General features: G+C 40.4%; 1 protein-coding gene across 2 annotated transcripts in view; it reads left to right on the top strand.

Moving 5' to 3' along the window:
* cd276 (CD276 molecule) overlaps positions 1-24,740 on the top strand; it is an 88,012-nt gene that overhangs the window by 32,728 nt on the left and 30,544 nt on the right. For both annotated transcript variants that reach the window (XM_078795864.1, XM_078795863.1), the window contains exon 5: positions 24,497-24,634. In XM_078795864.1, coding sequence (XP_078651990.1) covers positions 24,497-24,634 — 138 coding nt within the window. The remainder of the gene's footprint in view (positions 1-24,496; positions 24,635-24,740) is intronic.

Raw genomic sequence — 24,740 nt, 5'->3', positions numbered from 1 at the left:
AGTGTGTGTGTTAGGCGCACAAACATGCTTTCCACCCTCTCCCGCCGCGAAAAGTGTGTTTTATCTTATCACGAAGCCAGCCGGGGGGAAACGACAACACAAACGTATGAGGTAATGTAGGCAATCTAGAGTAAACACAGGTAGGCGGTAGCGGCGCCATCAGGATTATTAACTCAGGCGGCTGTCACTGTTTTTGACTGTTGACTTTCAATGTCCTCTTCCGAGCTTTCAGTATAGGAAATTGCATCTTTATATTGCAGCCCAGAAAATGTTATTTGTCATGCTCCCAGTTCTCCCGGTTTTGGCTCTGAGGGATTGTTCGCTCGGATTTAGTTGTGGGCACTTTCTGATCTGTGCTCTGCACTTCTTGAATGGTACAATCACAAAGATAAAATGAGCTCCTTACTTTTGGGCAGGGATGTAGTTTCCCTTTATTATAGGCCCCTTGGTGCCATCTTTTATCTGTTTTATTGTTCAAGGCCGTTTGCAGTGGCATGATATGACGCCGGCTTTTTTTCTTTCTTTGTCAGAACAAAAGTATATCTTCCCGTTTAGCGGGATTGTTTTCGGATTTGGGTTCCCGATCTGTTTTCTGTGATTGCATTTATAGCAGTGGTCTCAAACACGCCGCCTGCGGGCCAAATGTGGTCCGCAGGACACTAGTTTGAGGCCCCCGCCTTGATATGAAAGTTTAATGTTAGTGCGTCCCGCACAAGTTTGATATGGATGCTGTATGGTATCATGTACCCAGAAAAAATGATTATGTTTGATTAATGTTCATGGAGGTGCTGGAGCCTATCCCAGCTGTCTTCTTCGGGCGAGAGGCGGGGTACACACTGGACTGGTCGCCAGCCAATCACAGGGCACATATAGACAAACAACCATTCACACTCACATTCATACCTATGGACAATTTGGAGTCGCCAATTAACCTAGCATGTTTTTGGAATGTGGGAGGAAACCGGAGTACCCGGAGAAAACCCACGCATGCACGGGGAGAACATGCAAACTCCACACAGAGATGCCCGAGGGTGGAATTGAACCGCCGTGCAGATAGTCGCTATAAAGTTCTTTCACCGTCCCTCCTCAGCGAGTCACCATTTTACATGTCAGCCAGGATGAGCTCCTCGCCAAAGTGGGAGACTCGAGCGGTGAAGTTATATCGAAATACGTGTCAGCGTGTGGACTCACTTTTGAGTTTTATAGCACGGATTGGGACAAAGCTGGAAGTATGTCAAAAGTGCGCTGCTAAAATACGACTAAAATCGAGCACCGCACCCGTGGAGAACACAGTGTCTCGTAAGAGCTGATTTTTCTATTTAAATGCTAATTGTGTTGTTCAATCAAGAGATGTGTGTTTAGTTTACGTTGTTGTCCTGCTGCTCAACCTCATCTTTGTTTGCTTTTATCTCTCTACTTCATAACAGAGGTAATCGACTTGAGAGACATGAGATGTTGTGTTTTCTGAGTTTAAAATACCATCATTGTTGGTCAGGTTTTCTGTTAATAAGTGATCATAATGCCCACAGCGATGTCTTCTAGTCATTTTCTTGCTTCCTTCCTGCTCTTTGCACATTCTCATCTGCAGCTGCCAGATAATATGGACTTAACTTTTTTTTTTTTTTTTTGCTCTCTGGAGTTCAATAGCTTGAAGGTCCCTTGCAAGTAGACATATTAATGAAGCTATAGGGGTGAGGCCTGGTGTTGCTGGGCGTCACGTGGGACAGGGAAGGACCAAATAATGGTGGTGACAATGCATACCCATGCGGGAACAATGCAGGCTACGGGAGTGTGATCAGTTCATGGCAATGGACACCATTTTTAGTCCCAAATTGCATGCCAAATTAATTTGTAAACAGAATGCAAACTAGTCTTCACAGGCATTCGGTGAATGAATAAATATATGGCACGCTTTGCTGCAGAATATTGTAGGACAACACAGAGGCTAGATGCCCGCAAGTGAAAACGCCACTTTACCACAAAGGTACTGAAATCCAGGAAGCCCCTGAAGCGTTAGCTCCTATTGCTGATAAATATTCGAACCGTGTTCAAATCCTCTACTGAATGCGATGCCGATTTTGAAACTTTTTAATTCTGGCTGGTCCTGCTTGATTTGTGGTTAGTGTGAGGGGGGTCTTAAGGTACAGGGTCTTTTAACATCTCTATATTTGAATAATATTACTATTACAACAATGGAATTTCCATTGTTTTGCCAAAAACACACAGATCTGCTTTCATGGACTACAAAGGAAATTAAATTTAAAAAAAAAAATCCTACCTCACAGCTAGGAGACCAGGGTTCAATTCCACCCTCGGCCATCTCTGTGTGGAGTTTGCATGTTCTCCCCGTGCATGCGTGGGTTTTCTCCGGGTACTCCGGTTTCCTCCCACATTCCAAAAACATGCTAGTTAATTGGCGACTCCAAACTGTCCATAGGTATGAATGTGAGTGTGAATGGTTGTTTGTCTATATGTGCCCTGTGATTGGCTGGCGACCGGTCCAGGGTGTACCCCGCCTCTCGCCCGACGACAGCTAGGATAGGCTCCCTTGTGTGGATAAGCGGTAGAAAATGAATGAATGAATATTATTTGCTCTGATTATATCTCGGTTAGTGCGCAGGCCTCACAGCTAGGAGACCCGAGTTCAATTCCACCCTGAGCCATATCTGTGTGGAGTTTGCATGTTCTCCCCGTGCATGCGTGGGTTTTCTACGCTTTCCTCCCACATTCCAAAAACATGCTAGGTTAATTAGCGACTCCAAATTGTCCATAGGTATGAATGTGAGTGTGAATGGTTGTTTGTCTATATGTGCACTGTGATTGGCTGGCGACTAGTCCAGGGTGTACCCTGCCTCTCGCCTGAAGACAGCTGGGATAGGCTCCAGCACCACCGCGACCCTCGTGAGGATAAGCGGTAGAAAATGAATGAAACAATACACGGCTAGAGTGTATCAAGTACCCATCTTGGGTTTAAATATCGGTATATAAGCGGTAGAAAATGAATGAAAAAAAGTTCCAAACGACAAACCGGTGACTTAACCACTCTTATAGCCATATAAGGAAACGGAAAGCAAAATTACCATTGCATCAGTCTTCCTCTTGCAGACTAAGTGTCTAAAAGCCAGACGTCATGGATATGACAGACTCTTTCAGTGTGGGTCACTGAGCTGTCTCTGCTGTTGACAGAGCTGCGCACTCAATGACAGGAAGTGATGAAATTAAACACAGCTGACAATATTAATAAGGCAAACGGAGCTCGTGTGTTTCCCAGTGTGACTTATGAGGGAAAAGTTGTCTGACTCCGGGGATGGGGGCCTGGAGAACCAGCACAAGAATATTAATGCAGTCTGAGAGGGATGTGAGTCACGGCAAGCCGCTGTCCATTTAAACTGGTATCATTAGGCGTGCGGCCACAGCGTGACTTATACCCCGTCCTGTATTTGTTTGAGGGCCAGTGTGTGTGATTCTATGTATTAAGTCAGGCTGTGAGCATGCAGGCAGAATGGACTCAAACTTATAGGTCATTTGGGCCACTCTTAACTTCCATTTCACACTTGGTCATCAATCACCGGTCTCTGGAGTTACCGGAGGGGAAAAAAAAAAAAAAAAAAAAAAAACAAAGAAAAGAGGCATCTATCCGGAAATAAGCAAAAACTCTTGTTCTTCTATTAATTGGAAACACCTCACGTTGCCAGATAGTGCTCTTTGAATGCAGCCGCTCGCTAATTTAGTCTACAAAACAAAACCATTTACTGACTGCAAATGTCCTTTGCGGCATAATAATTCACGGTGTTATCAGGTGCAGAGTTTAAACATCAAATAAACGGACTGGATAATTAAATCACCAAACTTTGAAGGTGTGCCCGGGCATCCGCTGTTGGCTGAAAGGCCCGAAACTAAAATGATTTCATATCGTGCAGAGACTGACGCCAGACCTCCTGAAAGCAATCCCTCTTACAGGATTTAGCAGGCACTGTGTAAAATGTCCACTGCAGGGTCCCAGCTGTACCTATGATAGTCCTTCCTGTGAGTCCAAATATAAAATGCACCCAATCAATAACAAAAGAGGGCTTTTGTGTTTACTGCCGCCATAAATACAGCATCCTGAAAAGGGAGAGCAAGAGAGGACAGCCAGGACAGCCTTCCACCAGACTCTGTACGGACATAAAGTAGTGCTGGTTGTGATGAGGCGGCGGCAGACGGCTTTAGTAGTGTAGTGCTTCACATAGCGCTCAATGCACCATGCATTTCTTATACTGGATCATAGAGGGTTCTAAACGTGCTGAGCTGATACCTGATGGGTAAATCACATCACAGCCATAACACTACCCTCCTTTACAGAGAATCAGAACCACAAAAGAATATGCACAGAACTCCAGCTGCAACACAGGTCTACAAAATTTGTTGAAGTTGCAGGAACAAGGGGTTGCACGGTGGTCGAGTGGTTAGCACGCAAAAAAAAAACACACATGCACAGGGAGAACATGCAAACTCCACACAGAGATGGCCGAGGGTGGAATTGAACTCGTGTGCAGCCCGATGGTAATTTCATATTTGGTGTGGATTATGGTTTGTTGATGTAGCAGGTGTTTGTTTATTTTTTTGGACAATTACAAATTATGGTTTGGAGTAGGCTGGTTTCTGTATTCTATATTTTCATATTGAGAAGAATTCCTGAATGAAGTGTCCATACAGTATTTTGAGAGTACTGAGTACCTTTTTATACAGTATCTGACAACTGGAGTGTGCTTGAGGACTATTTATACACAGTCCCTGCTGACTGATTCACAAGGCAGGCCGACATTAATGCCCTTGGATTTTTCATTTTTTTTCACCACTTCTCATTGCCACGTTACACAATGTGATGACATTGTGGGGGTGGTGACGATGAAAGCGGTAATAGGTTTGAAATGCAGCACGGCCATATGCTGCTTCGCCAAATATGATGTGACGTTGACTACTAAGACTTTATCCATCTCATAGTTACGCCCAACAAGGCACTTCTTAATTATCGCCAAAAGGCCTTATATAGTCAAAGACAGGCAAAAGCTGGGTACAACAACTGAATGAATGAACCAAGACCAGGGGACAAATGAACCAACAAGACTGGACAGGAACCGAGGAACTAAATTGACTCTGAAACAGCGAGTTTTGCCAAGTAACTGACTGGCAGGCACTTTCTTCGCCATGCGGGGATTACTAGGAGTGCAAAACAAAAGCTGTGTTAGATATTATTATTACACCTGTAGCTTCGGCCTATTAGCTCAGTGCATTTGCAAAAATATCTTCTCATAGTAGTTATTTTGTAATACAAACTGAAAATCCGTCAAATTGTGTGATCATTGGCGAAATCTCTGATAGCTAGACAGTCTGGAAAAGGCTAAAGTGAAGGGATAGCCTTTACAGATCAAAAAGTATATCTCCAAAAACGGAACTACCGTATTTTCCGGACTATAAGTTGCACTTTTTTTCATAGGTTGGCTGTTCCTGCGACTTATACTCCAGAGCGACTTATAAATGAAAATACTGTTTATGCTACATAAACACTGGACACCTTTTCTGTTTATGTTTATTTTTTGTGTAGCTGAATAACCATTGTGTTAGCATATCTTACACCTATTCAGCCTGTTCTCTATTAATTTATTGTTAGAACTTGCCTTCCAAGAGGACGTAATGTCTGTTTTGGTCAAGTAGTTTGGAAAATAAATTACCCACAAAAAATGCGACGTATACTCCAGTGCGACTTATGTATTTTTTTTCTACCTAATTATGCATTTTTGGCCTTCTGCGACTTATACTCCGGAGCGACTTCTACTCCAGAAAATACGGTATATAAAGTCCACAATGCTTCCTTGAAATGTATTTACTAGACTCAACCTGCTTTACTATTTATTATCGCATTCACTGCCATCTGCCATCAAAAAAAGTTATTTTTTATGCAGTCTTATGCATCTTGTGTGTGAATTTCAGACTTGTAGGCAATGTATTTCTGTCACGGCAGGGGGCAACAGTTCTATTTTCCTCCAATCTGCATTAACAAGGCTATTAGTAACCCCGCTTCCTGTATGCACACTCTATAATGCTACACTGATAAGCATTTTTGCTCCATGACTTACACCAAATAAAAACAGTTAGGGCACAAATTGTTACTTGCTGCTTGCTCTTTTAGGAATTGTAAACAAATGTGGCTTTCCCTTACAAGCCATCGCTAGCAAGTAAACGCAGAAGGTCCCGAGTGGTCAGCATCCAGCAGCATTATCTCTATGGATTTCAATGGCAGAGTTGCATGCTAAGCTTTTATAAAATGCACTTCAACCACCCGCAGATGCCGTTTTTTCGTCTTAAAACTCCATCAAACCTTATGTCTTCTATTGTGGAGTTGCATCATCACCTCTCTCATGCAAAAAAAAAAAAACGTAAAAGTACATATTTGGTAGCCAATGAGTTAATGAATGATGAAGTTGTCAGCTACATTTTTTCTTTCGGCTTTCTCATGCACTTATTAAAGTTACAAAAATAATTTATGTATTTTTAATGTTTCAAATGTTGGAAATAACAGCCGCTCTCCAATTGCCGCCTGCTTCCAATTCCCTTTTTTAGTTCACCCCCCCAACTAGAATTAGAACACTGATGGTGTTTTGCCCTATTTCTAAACATAACAAGTTGTCATTTAGCTACAGTATATTCCACGGAGTGAGAGATTCACTGAGATTCCAAAGTTCAGTCTTGCCTGAGATCTTCTACTGTAAAACAGCTGCAGGGGGACAAAGAATATTTAAGCAATAAGTCATGAGAAGTTGTACTTCACAGGATATTTTGGAAGAGCTTTAGGGCATGTCTCCTCTGAAGGGACTGGCAAGCGCTGCCTTGTGAAGTCATAGACAGAAAATCAGAATGACCCGCAAGTGTTACATTAATACAATTGAATCTATAAATCTGGATATTCTATCAATCTCAATGGTGATTTGGGTTTATGAGAGAGTATACATGAACTTTACTGAGCCCTCTGGTTAATGATTGAACTGGATTTTCGCCAAGGGGGATTATTTTATTGATACAAATGTGACCTCAATGGAGACCCCCAAATTTATATATAATCACATGATAATATTAAATTATACAATTCCACCATATGTGTTATATTTCATATCCACAATTATCTAAAGGTTCTCCCAACCTGCTGGCTGAATACCTGACAAGGGAGCCACAATTTAAAGTTGAGTTGCACTAAAAACTCTTTATTTTTAACGCTTATTTTTGGCAGCATTAAATATGACAGGCTGCAAGGTGGTTGAGTGGTTAGCATGCAGGACTCACAGCTAGGAGACCAGAGTTTAATTCCATCCTCGGACATCTCTGTGTGGAGTTTGCATTGTCATGAAATGTTATGAACGGTAGCAGAAATAAACTTTTGCATCAGAGTTTCTTTGAAACTACAAGGCAGATAATTATAAGCAGCTGGTGGCAAATGTCCTGAAGTCAGTGAAGATACACTTTTTGCATTCCCATCTAGATTTATTTGGAATATTGCACAGAGGACATTGCACTTCTGGATATGAGCACAAAAATAGGCATGAAATTTAAGGAAAAGCATAATTAAAGCCTGACCTACAAGGCAGATAATTATAAGCAGCTGGTGGCAAACTGCTGAAGTCACTGAAGATACGCTTTTTGTATTTCCATTAGATTTGTTTCCATTGAGTAAGTGATGAGCACAGGGAATATTGCACAGAGGGCAATTGGTTAGCGTGCAGGCCTCACAGCTAGGAGACCCGAGTTCAATTCCACCCTCGGCCATTTCTGTGTGCAGTTTCCTCCCACATTCCAAAAGAATGCTAGGTTAATTAGCGACTCCAAATTGTCCATAGGTATGAATGTGAGTGTGAATGGTTGTTTGTCTATATGTGCCCTGTGATTGGCTAGCCACCAGTCCAGGGTGTTTTCTGCTAGGATAGGCTCCAGCATCCCCTGCGACCCTCGTGAGGATAAACGGTAGAAAATGAATGAATGAATAAATTATGACACATCATAAAAAATGCTAAAACTATAACTGGACAGTCACAAAATGTTGGTAATAACATTCATGATTGGACACATTTTTTTTTTTTAGATAACACAATACATAATTAATCTACATAATAATTAATTTTATCTAGGAGGACTGATTTGGCCCCATAGCTCCTTTGCAGCTGATATGTGTTAGAAACAAAACACAACATATTCCCACACTAATTAACACGCGTGATTGAAGACACAAAAGATAGCAATTATTATCAGGTTTACAAAGGTCCCATAGTATGTATATTAATGCAAACAGTTGAAAACATTTGACACTGAATAAAACCATGATATTCATGTCAGGTTTTTGTGTCCTTATTATTCCAACATCTATGATCTAAGATCACACTTATCCCAGATTCATTTTATCATCTCTATATTTTAATAATATTACTATTACAACAATGGAATTTCCATTTCAGCTGCGGCTAACAATTTCAAATATACATTCAATAGAACGAAAGTGACATATTTGTAGGTTAATCACTGTGTTATCTTGTGAGGTCATCTCGAGATGGCCATCTTACAGCACTGATTTTGAGCTATTTTTACCCCAAGACCGCAGCAGAGCAATATGCAATAATGTATGTATGTACTGTATGTGTATATGATGAAAGCCCAAGGCAAAACCATCATCTTTTGCAAATGTCATGATATATTATCCAGGTTGAACGGCAATGTGAGATGCATACTAACAATGCGCGGTCCTTTGAAGCAGCCGCTAGGTTGACAACTTACACTGCAATGCAAAGTGCAAAGTGCTTTTTTGAGCTACACTTAATTGTGTCCAATCCATGATTGCATTCTTAATTCAAACCAGAGTATGTTGACAGATTGAACAATGACTTTTTTTTTTCAAACAAAAAAAAAAAAAACAAGCCAATTTTATAGCGAGAAAGGCTTGGTTGGTATCGTTTCACGAGAATCAACAGAGACGAAAAAAGGCAAACATGAAAGATTAATTCAGAAGCCGGTGAGATTGCTTGAGGGCTTCCCGACTAAAATAAACACTTCAAGGTCTGGTCAAATAAGTGTCATGTTAATGTTAATTTCCTGTATGTGATATAGTTCCAGTGCACTTTGCTCTATAAGTGATGCAACACAGGAGTTGCGTTCGCAATCGGTGTGTGTGTGTGCGACTGCGCGTCTGCTAAAAGATTCTGCTGCAGTGAAGACAGCGGCAGTAGCTTTGCATTAGTGTTGGTAATAGATTTGCTGTATGTTTTCATATTTTTTTGTTGCAAATGTGACATTCTTACATATTGTTTCTTCGTGGTGCCACTCATAGCGAAGTTACTCTCGTAGAGACATAGCGGTGTGCGAGTTTGGAGATGAAATAGAGAACTTGCAGAACATGGACTTGAGCTTTAAGACATGCAGATGATGATCGGTCACCTTTAAAACACATAATGGTAAGTGGGAATGTCTTTGCTTATCCTTGAATTGTTGTTTTAAAGTCATGGGTGAATAGTTTTACTTTATTTTAGTTTTATTTAGTATACTTTATATATGTTACGCTCTAACGATGGATCTGCGTGATCGATCGATAGCGCTTCGCTCGAGATGGATCCATTGTTTGTGCACAAATCGATTGATTTCTGCGTTCACAATCGATGGTATATTACTGCGCCCGGGATGTGGATGTGTGTAGTTTGTTTGGATGCCAACAGATGGCAGCGCTGAGCGTTGTTACTTACAAGAATCAACAAGAAGTCGATGCATGCAAATTTCAAATTTCTTTGATTAATTGTTGGCGGCACGGCGGACGAGTGGTTAGCGCGCAGACCTCACAGCTAGGAAACCAGGGTTCAATTCCACCCTCGGCCATCTCTGTGTGGAGTTTGCATGTTCTCCCCGTGCATGCGTGGGTTTTCTCCGGGTACTCCGGTTTCCTCCCACATTCCAAAAACATGCTAGGTTAATTAGCGACTCCAAATTGTCCATAGGACATATGAATGTGAGTGTGAATGGTTGTTTGTCTATAAGTGCCTTGTGATTGGCTGGCGACCAGTCCAGGGTGTACCCCGCCTCTCGGCCAAAGACAGCTGGGATAGGCTCCAGCACCCCCCGCGACCCTTGTGAGGAAAAGCGGTAGAAAATGAATGAATGAATGAATGATTAATTGTCAAGCAGTTCACTTTGTTACCGTTCTCGGCGGGGGGAGTGTGAACCCTAACCCTAACCCTAACCCTGTCATTATATGCAATTAGCAGATCAACGATTGTCATTATATCGTCTGCGCAGTGTCAAAGCATCGGTCTCCAGCGCAAGGCAGTTATATCCATCGTGAGCGCAGAAATCGATCGTTTTGTGCGCTAACGATGGATTCATCTCGGGCGCAGAATGTATTAAGTAACGTTGCTAAGTATCATACATGTACTGTATATATATTACGCGCTAATGATGGATCTGCGCGATCGATCGATAGCGCTGCACCCGAGATGGATCCATTGTTTGCGCACAAATCGATCGATTTCTGCGCTCACGATCGATGGTATATATAGGACAGTGATGCTAGAAGACCAAGTAGTTGGTAGTGCCTCTGCCTTTTGAGAGTACTTTGGATTCAGTTCTTATACTAGAAGTGTGTCAGCCAACTGTTTGTTGTAAGATACCAGGACGCTTCATTAAAAGAAATGTTTGGACCATCTTGTCTGAACAGTCTGAAGACATTGCGAAGCAGAATTATGTTTTTTTTTTCTTTTCCCCCTACAGTGAATCGTGTCTTAGTTTGTTCTGTTGGATCAATGCGTACGCCTTGATTTTTTTATTTTTTTTTACTCCTCCGTCCTTGTCGGTCCCCTCTCAGCTCTTTTTTGCTTAGCATTATCCACCACACTGATGGTGTGTTTGGGTACTGATAGCTGTCAGTAGTAATCTTCTCCTACACATCCTTGGCCTCACATGGGGGAGCACTTGTTTTAAAGCTAATTAAAAATTTAGACAACACAACGTTGTCCACTGATTAAAACCTACGAACAAGTTGGGGCTTGCATTTGCCAAAGATGGTCGAGTGAAGCCAAGAAAAGAAGAAAAAAAAAAAAAACAAATAAAAAAAAAAAAACAAATGATTGAAGAAAATCAATTGTCCACTCTGCCACTGACATCTTAATGTGTGAAAGTGATGGAGTCTCTCGTCGGTTGTTGGACATCAGAGGAGTTCTTAATTGAGTAAGTGGAGTGGCTGGGTGGGATACAATGGTAATGTTAGCAGACTGCTGCTTGTTACATCTCGCGATGGTTCTTCTGATAAATACTACTGTAGAATAATTGATTAAAGACATTTTGATTCATATTAAGAAAATACGAACTAACCCTTTAAATTATATACATTTTGATATACTGTATATGTTGGACTACGGTAATGGCAAATTTCGTTTGAACATGCATCAGATTACAATTGAATGCATCACATAATCAGTTCACAGTTCCACATGTCCAAAAGGAGTAGGAAGAAGCAAAGCTTATTAAATCCTACCCCTCCATCTGGTATTTTTACAATCAGTAACTGTTGCATTTGTTCACTTCCTGCTTTCTATAATACAGTTTAAGGTTTTTTTTTTGTTTTTTTTTTAATAATGCACCTCGTACCGAAGTATGAGGTGATATGACCATTCAATGCCATAATGTGTACCATAGTAAGTGTCAATATAGTGATATGTATAGCACATCATGACTGGTTCAAGACTCTTCACCCTTGTATTTAGCAAACATCAACTTTCTTGAATTGGCTCATCGTTGTGCATTGTTTGAGGTCCTTACTCAATCCATTCCATAGTTTGATTCCACATACTGAAAAGCTATGGATTTCAGTCACTATAGTGACTATATGTAATTTCACTACTGTGTTTTTGTGCAATGACAATAAAGGGAGTCTATCTATCTAAAAAAAAAAAAAAAAAAAAAAAAAAATCACCATTGTGCATTTTCTCCTTTTGATGCTTTTTGAACTTTTATTTTGTAAGATATTTTTTTTTCCCCATGTTGTTGTGCACGCTTGAGGCCTATTTTTCCTGAAATGCTCTTTCAAACTTTGTATGCGAAATTACTGCCAGTGTTTTGCGCTTCCCTGACTGTCTTGTGCTATTATTGTGACTTAAAAAAAGAAAAGTGTGCGCCTTGTGTTTTTTTAATTCATAGTCCAGCGCAAGCACTACTTGTGTCATATTTGCAGAACGCTCACTTCTTCTTCATAGAGCCTGACATATTTCCTCATGGTTTCGGCCCTGTCGCTGTTGAGCTGTCCGACTCCATTTTCCTCCCCCCGGCGATTTCTCGCATGCAATTGTGTATTTGTTTTAGTGCAAAAAGGGAAGCGTATGCTCACTGGTTAACATGCGGCAAGCTCATACTGGCGGTGCACTTTTGACATGACATTTACAATCCATTTTTTTTTACAAAGAAATGCTGTAGCCACGTCCACATTGAGGGGATGTGAAGTTTATTCTCGTTATATTGTCCACCTCTAACTCCAGGCTATTGTTTATCCATTCTCGTTCTCAGCTATTACACATTCTCACTATGCTCCACTTGTCGTATAGACTGTGCCTTGCTAACAGGACAGCCCTGCTCTAAGCTATATATTCAGTCAATTAACCAGTCTACTGGGCATGGGATTACATTCACCTGTGAAGATGAGAAAATTCACTCTCAACTTGCCTCGGGCATAATGTCTGAATAAGACTTCAAATAATTCATTTCAGTGAACCTGTAGCGTTAGCCGTCCCTGCTGTCCTCTCGCCAACGTGTCCTTTTTTTTTTTTTGTTACACTTGCACTGAATTGTCCATATTACGATGTCTTTGTTCTTAGCACTTTGTGGTATTGTAAAACATGCTTTTATTGCTGGCATAGCTGGCAACACAAGCGACTAGCAAGGTAATTGTGTCTTGCTTAGAGTCAAACGCGGTGGTGGTAGTGTCATGGTATGGGACTGTGGAGCTGCGATTCTTACGGTTGTTCCAAGTATGGCCAAGGTCCAGTTCTATAGTCTTGTTCTGTGAGAAGATATACTAAAATAGTTGCTGTCATGTGAAGAATGTAAACAGAGGCTGAGTCTCTGTGGTTCCTTTTTGTTTGTCGTGCCGAATATTCTCATTATTCCAGGTCATTCGCCACGTATACATGGACCCAAATATTCCAATTCCATTCAGGTTATTTGCTCAAACGGAAAGAATCTAACCTTTGTATACACCTCATTCCGAAAGAAAAGTGCCAATCCGAATGAATATATAATCGGATTCCCAGGGGTGGAATATTCCTTTCCCCAATCCGATTGAGGTATCTTGTACCCGCTCAATTGGAAAGTTGTCAGACTGCGTTCTTCTTCATGGTGTTTTTTTTTTTCTTCCAGCACACATGCACCCGAACGCACCCGGGAACAGGAAAAGATAAAGTTAAATCTTGCTAATATTTTATAATTAAACTCGGGACATGTTTTATATAGATATATATATATATATTTTAATAAAACATTTTCCACGATAAGGGCATGTTCACGCTAATTTAATTTATGCACAAGACAAGAAGTTGCATTCTTCCTCGACGCATATATTCCACCGGCCTTAATCTTACCTTTTTTACTCGAGAGCCCCCTGGCGGCCGTTAGAAAAAATACATAAATTGGCCGCATCACTGAATAAGCCGCAGGGTTGAAAGTTTGGGGAAAAAAGTAGCGTCTTATAGTCCGGAATTTACGGTAGTTAGTTTACAAAGCACCAACCCTCACCACTACCTTACCCACCATTGCCGCCGCCACCAGATGGCTTTTAAAGACCCTCCTGCTGAGAAGAAATAGAGCACCCGTTAGAAGCTTTATTCTTCTAAATGCGCTGCTATTACTCTGTTTTAATGTGCATGTGTGCTGGTCATGACTCATATATATTTTTTTTTTATATTTTTTTTTTACACTTGCCACGGGCCCACGGCACCAGGGGAAGGGCGATAATGTCAGACAAATTGTGTTCGTAATTGGCCGCAAGAATCTTGTTCCTTGCGATGAGCGCACCGCCTCCCCACATGCCAGCAAGACGATGAGATAGCATCTTGCTCAAGAGCAATTTATTGAAACGCAAACAGGATGGGAAAACACTTGCCATCCATCTTAGTTTGGCAAGTTCTTTTCCTCTACAAGTCACATTTCTTCCTCTCCGGAGGGGAAAGGTGTTCCCTGCATAATTGGAGAAACAGCCACTGTGCACTAACAGGATTTTTCCTGCTTGGATTTAAAGGAATGGTGTTTTTTTCCAGGTTTTGAGGAACAGTTTTGAGGTTAATACACAAATACATCATTCAACATCATTTGTTCAGTAGCGGTCCGACTCCCTTTCCGTCAACCAAGGCCATCGTTGTCTTGGTTTTTTATTGTTCTGCCAGTCACTTTTCCCCCCACACTGGACTGTGATGAAGGCGTTTAAATCACAGCGGTGGCAAGCCGGTGTACATTTTGAGGTGGTACGCCATCAATCACCCGCTCGGCGTTGGGTCATTGTGATTTAAGCGTGAGCTCTTTGTTTTGTCTGACTGAGTTTTATATCTCATTCACTTTTACTGTTCCTTCTTGTTCTCGAATGTATGCATCTCAGCTGTGATGCTCACGATCACAGGAATTTTGGTGAAGACCCCTACCTTTAACAGTCCTCCTCTTTCAGTTTTTACTTGGATAAAGCCGCGTTGTTCACCATGACATCGAAGGCAAACCCCTAATTGACTCCTTCTTATCCCTCAACTTGTCTACAATGAGCCTTTAGGCTCTTCTTTTAGCCTGAAGGCATCCTTCCGTCATGGGACATTACTCCCCTTTGGTCACAGCTTATAAGCAAGGAATGGCGTCTTCTGGGCAGGTAAGACTGGACTGACAACGCTGCTTTGATCCCCACTGTCTTCACGGTGCAGATCAGAGACGACAGACACGGGAGTCTTCGGAACGCTTTATTCCACTAAAGACGCAGGAGAGGAAGCACTCAGGCTTGTAAAAAAAAAAAAAAAAAGAATAAAAATGGCTGGGAGGCGGCACGGTGGAGGAGTGGTTAGCGCGCAGACCTCACTGCTAGGAGACCAGGGTTCAATTCCACCCTCGGCCATCTCTGTGTGGAGTTTGCATGTTCTCCCCGTGCATGCGTGGGTTTTCTCCGGGTACTCCGGTTTCCTCCCACATTCCAAAAACATGCTAGGTTTATTGACGACACACATGAATGACATCACCTTTACACAGAAAAAAACTATCCTCCATTCAGTGTGGAAGTGGTACATATTTTTTTGGGTATCTTTGTCTTTCTTTCCCAATCCATTAGGAAGACTTTCTTAATTTTGCTGGCTTTGTCCATAGGTATGAATGTGAGTGTGAATGGTTGTTTGTCTATATGTGCCCTGTGATTGGCTGGCCACCAGTCCAGGGTGTACTGTCTCGCCCGAAGACAGCTGAGATAGGCTCCAGCACCCCCCGCGACCCTTGTGAGGAAAAAGCGGTAGAAAATGAATGAATGAATAAAAAATGGCTGGGCAATCTTTGCTCTTGCTTTTTTTACTGAAACCAAAACAATACCTGAACTGGCCCGATGCAAGTCCCCGGTCGTGTCATCCGGAGAATAAAGAGGGCTTATTTCTCACCGATGATGAATCCTGTGTTATAGAGGCTCCGTAAGGATGTAGCATTTCATCATGCTGTTGCCTGCCCTTGTTAAACATCTATTTTTAACATAGCAGTCTGCTGTGGCCTTTTAAAATACAAAATACCCCAAAGGCAAAGAACCACCTGTAATCCAAGTGACAAAATAAGATAAACTGCAAGGTGTGTTAAGGAAAAACACAACAACAACAACAACATTGCTCATAGATCCAAGGGTCTGCAGTTTATTCATTTCCTTTTAAACATCAGCTATGGTTATTCTGCTAAATTGTTCTAGGGGCCACATTTTCAGAAATGTAATCAGACACTTTCAGGAGGTATTGGATTGCCCACAAACATATTAACACATATACATAACTGTCCATAACTCATAAGTCCTGTCCTTGTTATGGTAAGAAAACATTCATTCATTCATTTTCTACCGCTTGGAGCTGGAGCCTATCCCAGCTGTCTTTGGGCGAGAGGCGGGGTACACCCTGGACTGGTTGCCAGCCAATCACAGGGCACATATAGACAAACAACCATTCACACTCACATTCATACCTATGGACAATTTGGAGTCGCTAATTAACCTAGCATGTTTTTGGAATGTGGGAGGAAACCGGAGTACCCGGAGAAAATGCACATGCACAGGGAGAACATACAAACTCCACACAGAGATGGCCGAGGGTGGAATTGAACTCGGGTCTCCTAGCTGTGAGGTCTGCGCGCTAACCACTAGACCACCATGCAGCCCTTTTCAATCACACACGAGCAAAAGAAAATTCAACCACTGTACAATAAAACTAAAATAAAGTAACATTTTGGCCTATTTCCTGTTGTCTTCGGGCGAGAGGCTCGGTACACCCTGGACTGGTCGCCAGCCAATCACAGGGCACATATAGACAAACAACCATTCACACTCACATTCATACCTATGGACAATTTGGAGTTGCTAATTAACCTAGCATGTTTTTGGAATGTGGGAGGAAACCGGAGTACCCACGCATGCACATGCAAACTCCACACAGATATGGCCGAGGGTGGAATTGAACCCTGGTCTCCTAGCTGTGAGGTCTGCGCGCTAACCACTAGACCGCCGTGCCGCCCTGGTAAGAAAACATTCAGGATATTTAACATGAATGCTGGCATGTTTTCCAAAGCATACCAAAAGTGCCAATAATAGCCATTCATCCATCTTCTAAGCCGCTTATCCTCACCCGGGGGTATGCTGGAGCCTATCCCAGCTGACTTTTGGCAAGAGGCAGGGTACACCCTGGACTGACCACTAGTCCACTGTGCAGTATTTTACAGTCATATGTCAATGCAGATAAGTCAATAGTGGATGATAGTCTACATAACAGGAGCATTGTTTATAACTAACAGCAAACGGTGCGCAAAGAAAAATAAAAATGTTGTCATCAAAAATGCAGAGTAGTGATTCTCTTGCCGACAGACAGATGGTCTAATTAACAGGGGAGCCAATAGTCACACTGCAGGTCAATATGCTCATACAGTCATGGAAAAAATATTAGACCACCCTTGTTTTGTCAGTTTATTGATCCATTTTAATGCTGGTGTAATTAAAGGTACATTTGTTTGGGGAAAAATAGAGTGATGATCACAAAATTAGATCATTAGAGTTTTATTTAAGAGCCGATATCGAGAAACCTCCATGGTTTTCTTGATAATCACCAAAATCAGTTACGTTCTTACATGGATAACCATCGTACTGTCATACACTACCGCTCAATAGTTTGCGATCACTTGCAAATTTCTTTGAAAAACACATTTTCATGTGTTTCACAAACATTTTTTTTCCATTTCACAAATGTTTTTATCCATTTCACAAACAGTTAAAATTTATTTGATGATTTTCAAAGAACAATCTATATTTTTGCATAGAGGCCTACTATCAACAACTGTCAGTCCTCTGCATCAATTGGTATGGTCTCCTGGTATGGCTGCTAATCCAAGTTAATCATTTTATAAGGCTAATAGATTATTAGGAAACCCATCCTAAAATATCTTACCATGCTGTTAACTACTCCCATCAGAGAGCAGCACAAACTGGGTCTAACAAGGACATAAAAAGTAGTCTGAGGACCCGATGCACAACTGTGCAAGAAGGCAAATATCGGAGAGTTTGTAGTTTAAGACAAAGTCGCCTCACCCGTCAAACGCCAGTGTCAGTATTAACAGTGAAGCGACGACTTCAGGATGCTGGACTTCAATGCACTGTTTTCATTCATTCATTTTCGACCGCTTATCCTCACAAGTGTTCAGATTTAAATCAAATCTTACACTCAAGATCGAAGGACAGAAAATATCAGTTTCCCAAAAACGTTTGTTTTTGGGAACACCATCGTCCAACATCAATAACAACACACAATTAAAATTTCATTAGCACGGCACCCTTGCAGAACAAGATGAAAGGTGTGATGGTTTTGCTGCATGCTTTCAATGGGCAAAAAGACCTTTAGGAGAACATTTGAAACTTTGGAAAAACTCAATATTTATATATATTTTGTGAATTTTTTTGTAATTTATTGGGAAAAACATTGGCCGGATTTTTAATGCACGGTTTTGTTCAGATTTAAATCAAATCTTACACTCAAGATCGACTTCAGGATGCTGGACTTCATGGCAGGATTGCCAAGAAGAAGCCATATCTCAGACTTGCCAAAAACATTTCCGAGTGATCCCAAACTTTTGAGCGGTAGTGTATGTGCCCAAACAAAGGCATTAAAATGAACAAGAAACAAGGATTTGAACATTACAATTTTGATATTTTTTTGACTGGTGGTCCATAGCTGATGACCCGTTGAGGCCCATAAGTGTCACAACTGCATAAAAGGCAATGGTGGAGTTGCGTCAGGCAGACCATCAGCATCTTTGTTATTAGATCCTCACCTTTTTTAATAATAGCATATTTATTCGAATCAGTATTGGTATAACTATAATCTGCATGACAGCTTGTGTGTTTCATAATCTTACAACTCTATAATCAGGTTTTTTTTTTTGATGGCAATTGAATAGTCTGCAACATCCTGCGGAATAAATCAGAACAATAGTGTCAAAAGCAGCACTAAGATCTTACAAGATCAGCACAGGTTCTTTGTCTGATGCAATTAGGAGGTCATTAGTAACGTTCAATGGCTCAGTGCCGTCCGCATCTTCAATGAAAATCACGCATTTAAATATTGTTGTGCTGGATGTCACATTTGACAGCTTTAATAGAAACGCGAGGTTAAAAACGGGTCTGTGTTGGAGTTAGCTGACACACCTGAACAATCAAGCGTCGGCTATTCGGCGAATAGTTACGGGCTTGCTCAGTAATGCAAGCCCATATTTTTGTGCGCGTAATGCGGCCAAAACCGCAAGAAGGACCCCCACACATGTTACACCGCCGGAATCCTGACGCTCAGGACTACAGCGGTATTTATTTTTTGGAACGTTTTGTGTAACCATGGCGACGCTATTCACCAAAACGTTCAAAAATGGGCCACTAGATTAGGTACACCCTGTTCTATTTTTAGAACAGCCACATTCCAGGGAAAAGGAGAATTTACAGACTTTTCACAGCCTTGTAGCTCAGCCATACGGCCACGTAGAAACGTGATTAACGGCTCATTTTTGAGATAAACTTCTCAACTCTCCCTGTGGCTAAATGCTAATTGCTAGCATGTTAGCATTTAAGCTAATTTACTCATGTCTAAAGGCAAATACACACATGGCATGATGTAGGAACGTTATAGGACAACCTTGGCACTTTGTAAACTTGAGGCCCTCTTGCTAGGTGCTAGCATGATGACTGTTAGCATGTTAGCATTTTAGCTAAATTACTCATTTCTAAAGGCAAATAGACACATGGCATGATGTGGGGACACTATGGGACTGCATCAACCTTTTCGGTACTTGAGGCTGTCTTGCTAGGTGCTAGCATGGTAGCCATTGGCGCACCGAGCCCGAGGTTCCCAGCACAGGTGGCAAGCCCATCAAAATTTCCGCGGGAATTTTCTAGTTTTAATTACAACTCTTTTAAAGAGCTGTGGTTTGTACTCTCTTGATGTGTCGTCCTTTGGCAGAGTTGCTAGAAGAAACGCTTAATGATGCAGATTTATTCCGTATCATTTGCGAGTAAACGTTCAACCTGTCATTGACTTAGTTTACCATTAGAGTTTGTTGCATTGTGGCATGACATTTAGTCTAATAATGATGGAGTAACTTGACTTCCTTAAAATTAACCACAGCGCCTATTAGATGGACTTCTACTCAACACATTTATCCCTAATGAGATGCTGCTCGGTAATAAGGATTGGAAACTTGCTAAATAATGACTCAATAACGGAGGATTCTGCGCAGTGAGGGTTCGATATGCAACCGACAAAGTGATTAAAAAAAAAAAAACATATTTGTCTGGCATCTGTGAGAATGAAATGGCGTTTCATAAAACAGAAATGCATTAATGCAACAAATCGAGCGGTGAGGCGTAGACAGAAACCTTAAAGTTCTGGTTGCATGCCTTTGCTTCTCTTTACCGTACTGCATCAGCTTTTTTTTTTCACATCCAATTTCCAACTAGGTTTTATGCAGCGGCTGACAATTATACCATCAGTTGGTATAAAAACCTGATTTATGTACTTTTTTCTTAGCAATATACACTATAAAGTGAAGCTTATTTGGTGCAAGTCCATATAAAAAGCTGCAGCACCAGGTAATGTCCACGGCGTTCCATCCATTCCCTAGCACAGGGAATAAAGGGGGGGAAAGAGAGGCTAGGTAAACAAAGCCATTAGAGACAAATCTATTTCAGAAGAAAACAGAATCACATCATCAAACAACAGAAAAAGAAAAATATGATCCTGCAGCCCTTTGGGGGCCCGACGTGGCAATGATAGCCGACTATGGCATTTGTCTTTATCAGTCTGCCTTGAGGGAGGGACAATGTGGCTGGGAAAGTGTGAAAATAAAAGGGAATGAGAAAGACGACGGAATCCGAAGAGCATATGATCTTCTTCTCTCCGTGATGTGTTTTGGTACTTATCAGTCTTGGAGATGTTCTTCTGTAATTATTCCGCTTGCCTATGTGTTTTTTTTTTTCTGTCAATACAGTGATGCTTCTCAGATGGCACATCCTTTAAATAGCTCAGTGAAGGGCTCGGTGGACGCCGAGATACGGCGTCATCAGTCACGACTAGCCCGGGGAGGCTTACGCAGCTTCATCAAAATGACAGGATTGACTTGACCACGTTTTGTTTTTTTTTCCTGTAGCATTTGCTTTGCAACAACAACATTATGGACAAATATTAATCTTTATGAGGACATTTGAAACTGACAAAAAATGGCAGCTTTGGAAAAACTCAATAATCATATATATTTTGTGAATTTATTCATTTATTGGGAAAAACAAATCAAATCTCACGCTCAAGATTGAAGGACAGAAAATATCAGTTTCCCAAAAACATCTGTTTTTGGACCTAAACACCATCGTCCAACATCAATAACAACACACACTTAACATTTTTTGTAATTTATAGGGAAAAGCATTGGCCAGATTTTTAATGCACGGTTTTGTTCAGATTTAAATCAAACATTTAACTCAAGATCGAAGGACAGAAAATATTAGTCTTCCAAAAATGTCTGTTTTTGGACATAAACACCATCGTCCAACATCAATAACAACACACACTTAACATTTCACCAGCACGGCACCCTTGCAGAACAAGATAAAAGGTGTGACGGTTTTGCTGCATGCTTTGAATGGGCAAAAAGATTTTTAAGAGGTCATTTGAAACTGACAAAACATTTCAGTTTTGCAAAAACTCAATATTCATATATATTTTGTGAAAGTTTTTGTAATTTATTGGGAAAAACATTGGCCGGATTTTTAATGCACGGTTTTGTTCAGATTTAAATCAAATATTTAACTCAAGATCGAAGGACAGAAAATATTAGTTTTCCAAAAATGCCTGTTTTTGGACATAAACACCATCGTCCAACATCAATAACAACACACACTTAACATTTCACTAGCGCGGCACCCTTGCAGAACAAGATAAAAGGTGTGACGGTTTTGCTGCATGCTTTGAATGGGCAAAAAAAAAAAAACCTTTAAGAGGTCATTTGAAACTTTGGAAAAACTCAATATTTATATATATTTTGTGAATTTTTTTGTAATTTATTGGGAAAAACATTGGCTGGATTTTTAATGCACTGTTTTGTTCAGATTTAAATCGAATATTTAACTCAAGATCGAAGGACAGAAAATATCAGTTTTCCAAAAACGGCTGTTTTTGGACGTAAACACCATCGTCCAACATCAATAACAACACACATTTAATATTTCACTAGTACAGCACTTTTGCAGAACAAGATAAAAGGTGTGACGGTTTTGCTGCATGCTTTGAATGGGCAAAAAAAAAAAACCTTTAAGAGGTCATTTGAAACTTTGGAAAAACTCAATATTTATATATATTTTGTGAATTTTTTTGTAATTTATTGGGAAAAACATTGGTCGGATTTTTAATGCACGGTTTTGTTCAGATTTAAATCAAATCTTACACTCAAGATCGAAGGACAGAAAATATCAGTTTCCCAAAAATGCCTGTTTTGGATGTAAACACCATCGTCCAACATCAATAACAACACACACTTAACATTTCACTAGCACTGTGACGGTTTTGCTGCATGCTTTGAATGGGCAAAAAGATTTCAGTCAATGCACCAAAGAATACGAAACAAGCATCTACCAAACACACTCCCTAACTTTTTGTTTCATGCCCTTATGCCTCTGTTGCAAGGGAAAAACAGGTACATGTTGTTTCTCGTTGTCACATAGGGCGTCTTTGACAACAGATCATCTCCAAAAGGATCCCCTCTGTTTGCCCTCCATCTTGGCTTGACTGTACTCGAGCCTGTCTGCCTGCCTTGAGACTCCATGCCAAGTCTTTGCAGATGCTTCATCATTTCCTCTTTCCAAAGCCAGCGATTTTTCTTTTTTCCTCTCTCTCTCTTTCTCTCGGTTATTATCTGGCCAGCGCGGGTATTCTCTGAAGGAAGCCTGTTTGTGCTACTGCCAGGCTCACAGCCATTCACTGGCTCGGCTGTTTTCTTTGCTTCTCCCTCTGTTCAGTTTGAATACTCTGGGGAAATTTGTCTGTGTCTCTGATATAGTTTTTTTTTTGTTTTTTTTTTTTTCCTGCTGACCATTTTTTTTTTTTTTTGCTTCCACTCATCAGTTTGCCCTTTGCAGAGACACCGTAACTCACTTTTATGTGATTTTACAAGATAGCTGTGTCGAAAATGCATTAATTAAAAATACAATTTATGTGTTAATATGCATAATCATGTTTGTACTCTGATCCCTGTTGAAGATACTTTACCAAAATGCCCTTCATTAGACATTAGGCGGCGGGGGAAAGGGATGGAATAGTTAGCTACCGCTTTCTGTGCCAATGTTGTTTCGAGCGAAACGACATTGTTTTTGCGACTGGTAAGCGATCGGCCATCTGGGCTGGATGGAATGACTCAAAAGAGGTTATGAAGAGGCTCAAACCCCATAAGCTGAAGGTTAAGACTAACTCGTGTTTTCTCTGAGACCTCTTCTCAAGGGACATTACTAGTAATGTAATCAGAAGTCAGTGTACAGCTTGCATAATAGTAATATATTCATTATATTACGAGTATATAGTAATATAATAGTATAGATTTAAAATGTGACCAGATTTATTGTTCAGAAAAAAAGGGGTCTCGTCGGCACTTGGATGATAATAAATTAATCACAAAATAAATGAAAATGAATTAGATCATTTTGCCGGTCTCTATGGATTGCCATGTGCATGTGTGTCTGTTTTCTTTGCCTCTAGCTTCCAAACAATTGAGCACGACTATGACAAAATCATACGATTAGTCAGGGGTCTTATCTGTTTATACGTTACCTGTAGATCACACTAGATCAGGGGTCTCAAACTCACGGCCCGCGGGCCAAATGCGGCACGCAAGACGCAAGTTTGAGGCCCCGGCCTTGATATGAAAGTTTAATTTGTTTAATTTGTTTTTTTGATTTGCTTATTTATTTGTCCATCTTATTTTGTGTCGAAAAATAAAAATTAACATTAAACATTTATTTAACAATTTAATAATAAATAAAAATTAAATTGTTAATTTGTTTAATTTGTTTTTTGATTTGCTTATTTATTTTTCCATCTTATTTTGTGTCGAAAAATAAAAAATTAACATTAAACATTTATTTAACAATTTAATAATAAATAAAAATGTATTTGTTAATTTGTTTAATTAGTTTTTTGATTTGCTTATTTATTTTTCCATCTTATTTTGTGTCGAAAAATAAAAATTAACATTAAATATTTATTTAATGATTTAATAATAAATAAAAATTAATTTATAATGATTTATAATATTTTAATGTTTTATCAGAGCTTTTCCAAAGAACCAAAGCACTGAAAAAGTGGAGGGTATAGCAGAAGCATTGAAGACCATTATATTATATATATATATATTTATTAATATTTAATATAATTAATATTTTTATTAATTATAATTTTTTTCTGTTTTTAATATATATATATATTATATAAATATTTTTTTTTTTCCTGATGCGGCCCAGCTTCACCCAGACCCTAGCTCCAGTGGCCCCCAAGTAAATTTAGTTTGAGACGCCTGCACTAGATTACTTTCATTTGGATTGAATCAATGTTGGATCATAAGAACAGTACCAAGACCGCCTCCGTCCGCTAGATTTTGCCTTCATTTCCATTGTAATGGACTAAAGTTTGATTTTCTCTCCTCTCTACCTTCCTACCTTCCTCAGGTCAAAACATCTCCTTCCCTCCGGTGGCGCTATGGGTGACAATCGGCCTTGCTGTGTGCCTGTTGGTCCTGCTCGTCGCGCTGGCCGCCGTCTGTCGCAGGAAGATCAAGGAAAGCTGCGAGGAAGCTAGGAGAGAAGGTATGGAGGGCATTCAAATAGGGATCGACCGATATGTTTTTTTTTGGGGGGCCGATGCCGATACCGATTTTTTTCCATCATACTTAACTGATGGCCGATTTTGCTT

Source organism: Doryrhamphus excisus, linkage group LG13 (genome assembly GCF_037039965.1).
Source record: "Doryrhamphus excisus strain RoL-2023G ecotype Guam linkage group LG13, RoL_Dexc_Guam_v1.1, whole genome shotgun sequence".
NCBI lineage: Eukaryota > Metazoa > Chordata > Actinopteri > Syngnathiformes > Syngnathidae > Doryrhamphus > Doryrhamphus excisus.
Note: the sequence above shows the minus strand (reverse complement) of the source record. Positions and strands in the feature narration are given on the sequence as shown.